The 3255-nt window shown below is 52.7% G+C and overlaps 1 protein-coding gene across 1 annotated transcript; it reads left to right on the forward strand.

Annotated features, from left to right (window-relative positions):
- Positions 1-1083: 1083 nt before the first annotated feature.
- On the forward strand, positions 1084-1914 carry LOC119804523 (UPF0472 protein C16orf72). The gene has a single exon (XM_038315914.1). The coding sequence runs from the start codon at positions 1084-1086 to the stop codon at positions 1912-1914; it is 831 nt and encodes a 276-aa protein (XP_038171842.1).
- The last annotated feature ends 1341 nt before the right edge of the window (positions 1915-3255 follow it).

Below are 3255 nucleotides of genomic sequence, written 5' to 3' on the forward strand. Positions count from 1 at the left end.
GTCACTCTGAGAATTTGGTTAAGGATGCAATAGCACCGAAGGAGCATTGTGCAAGGGCATCAGGGAGATTCTCCATCACCACCGTCAGTACTTCGCAGAGACCTTTAGATGCTCTACAGACACCTAGTCCAACCACCTTACTGGACACTTGAGGAAACTGAGGCCGAGCAGGGAGCACTTTTCTAGCGTGACCTTTCTCTCCCTTTAAAAATACTGTCCGATTCATGCCACAGATTTCTTCCCAAGTGTGGAAGACATTGCCAGAGTCCATATCACCTGCCTAGTTCACAGAAGGGTCAGGTCTTTCCACATTACCTCAGCCTCCCTGGATGTGGCAGACACCATCAAGTTGCCCCCATAATCATCTGCGGCAACAGGGGCTATAAAATGTCATCAGCTCATTTGGATAGAGCCGACAAGTACCCCCCCCCCCCCACACACACACACACAAAAAGTGTGCAAACGGAGCCCCCGCGCCAGGCGAGTGCGGCGTGGAGGCAGCGCTGCAGCGGGGCCACCTCTGAGCCTTCAGTGCGGCAGGCGCGGCGCTAGCGAGTGCTGGGGCGGAGCGGCCAGCTCAGGCCTGTACCGGGGAGGCGGGGAGGCCGTGGCGCTGCGGGCGGACGGGCAGCCCAGGCGGGCGGGTGCGCGGGCGGGCGGGCGGGCGGGTGCGCGGGCGGGCGAGCGGCGAGCCCGGAAGCGGGCAGCGCAGCGGCGCCGGCGGCGTTGGGGTTATCTCCCTGGCTGCGGAGGCTGCGGGCGCCGCGTCGCGGGGGCCGGGCCGGCGGGGCGGGGCGGGGCGTGGACCAGGGCCCCGGGCGGCGTTCGCTCGCTTGCTCGCTCGCCTGCTCGCTGGAGCGCTTGGCCTCTGGGCCCCCGCCGCCCGCCCGCCCGCCCAGCGGCGCCCGCGAAGGCGGCGGCGGCGGCCGCGGAAGGCGGAGGGCGGCCCCCGAGCCTGAGGTGAGCTGTGGTGGAGGTGGAGGTGGTGGAGGAGGAGGCGGAGGCGGAGGTGAAGGAGCTGTAGCCACAGTCAGCCGCGGAGACTGTAGTGGAGGAAGGCGCGCGGCCTGGAGGAAGAGAAGGATGGAGGAGCAGCAGCAGGACCGTGAGGCCGAGGTTGCCGAGCCCTGGTTTTCTAAGTGGGAGCGCCAGTGCCTTGATGAGGCAGAGCAGGAAGAGCAGCTGTCCCCCGAGCTGCAGGAGGAGGCGGCTGCTGATGCGGCTGGGCTCAAGATCGAGCGGCAGAGGCTCTGGCACCTCTTCCAGATCTCAGCCACTGCGGTGGCCCAGCTCTACAAAGATTCCGGGTGCCAACAGCCAGGACTGTCTATGTGGGACCCCTTCCAGAATGCGGCCATGGCTGTGACCAGCCTTTACAAAGAGAGCGGGGATGCCTACCAGCGAAGTTTTGAGCTGGGCGTTCAGGTTGGCTACCAGCGTCGCGTTAGAGATGTGCTGGAGTGGGTGAAGAAGGGTAGGAGCATCATTCGCAGGGAAGACCTCATTAGCTTCCTCTGTGGCAAAGTTCCCCCCGCCCCTCCCCCGGCACGCACCTCCAGGATGTCCCCTAGGCCGCCCGCAGCGGCTTCCAGTCAGGCTGCTGCCACTGAGTCCACCGCACCTGTGGACGTCGACCTGCAGCCCTTCCACGAGGCCATCGCCCTCCATGGCCTCAATGGCGCCATGGCAAGCATCAGCATGCGATCTGGCACTCCTGGTTCCCCATCTCAAGATGGAGGTATTGCCAGCAGTGGGCGTCGGAAAAGTAGCTTTCTGGAAGATGATCCGAACCCCTTGGGCTCAGAAGACCTGGCTCTCCGCCTGGACAGTGGGGGAATCCGCAAGCGCACCTCGGCCCAGTTTGGTGATGCCACCATAGACTCTCCATCCCACAAGCGCAACCGAATGGTCTAAACTACCCCCTTGGTTGACCACCATCCACCATCGTATTGCTTGACAGTCAACTTGACCATCAACGTGCTTGTTGAAACCATGCTAGAGACTGCTGATCTTCCTTCTCTTAAGTTAAAGATTTATATCGTTTACCATAAAGAAAATTTAAAAGTATTCCAGAAGAGGCCTCCTATGACTCTGACTTTCCCAAAAATATAATTCTATTACAGAACATCAGCTATCGCATAGTTAGCAAAAATCATTTAAACTTTAAAGCAAACCGTATCCAGTGAGGGCAGGAGCCTGATTTATCTTATTCAAGTTGTATTTCTTAGCACCTAGTACAGTTGTTGGTGTTTAATAAATGTTTGTTGAATGAATAAATGTGACCATACTTTAAATTCTTAAAGGGAAAATACATAGATGTATATTTGATTGTGTAATAGTTTATTTGATTGTGGAATAACTTTATCCTTTCGTGTGTAGCTTGTTTGCTTTGATAGTAATTGCTAATTCATTTACATTGTAACTTTGTACCAAAATGTTTGTTTGTTTGGTTTGGTTTGGTTTTTCGAGACAGGCTTTTTGGCTTTCCTAGAACTATTGCTGTAAATCAAGATGACCTTGAACTCACAGAAATCTGCCTGCTTCTGCCACCAGAGTGCTGGGATTGAAGGTGTGCGACACTACCGCCTGGATCGTTGTACCAAAATGTAAGATTAGACATACTTGTGAAATCTGGAGTTGTCTGGTTTTACCCGCACTGTAACATGCATCCATTTTCTAGAAAGAAACCATGGAAATAATATATTTTAGGCTGTTCTTTTCTTTGAAACACAGTTGATTTTGGTGATGGTGGTATAAGAAGATGGTATAATAATTGGGTTAGTGATGGGCTAAGCCAGTGCTCACTTTAAGAAAAGGAAACCAAATCAGATGGTGTCCTTGGCAGCCTTGTGCTTAGAAATATAAAAAGTTTCTGCCTCTGAGCTTGCATCTTTGTGGATTCTGTTTCAGAGTAGCAGACCAACTAGAAAGAACTGGATTTTTTAAAAGGGGATACGATGGCATAACTAACAGAATATATATGCTCCATACTGAACGGAACAATGGGAGAACCCTAGCTCCACAAAATAACTGGATGATTTTGGACAAGACCTCGGGTTTTCTTCTGTAAATGGAGCTATATGTCTGCTAGAGTCATTCCAAATAACACAAGAAGTTCATATTTCTAGTGTAGACAGCAATGCTTAGCTCACTAAATATTTTTCCTCTGTAAATGTAAGTCAGTCAAACATTGAAATTCATAATATTTTAGCAAAGACAGCAAAATAAATCAATCTAGGAATCAGCAAATAAAAC

This window comes from Arvicola amphibius, chromosome X, assembly GCF_903992535.2.
Source record: "Arvicola amphibius chromosome X, mArvAmp1.2, whole genome shotgun sequence".
Taxonomy (NCBI): domain Eukaryota; kingdom Metazoa; phylum Chordata; class Mammalia; order Rodentia; family Cricetidae; genus Arvicola; species Arvicola amphibius.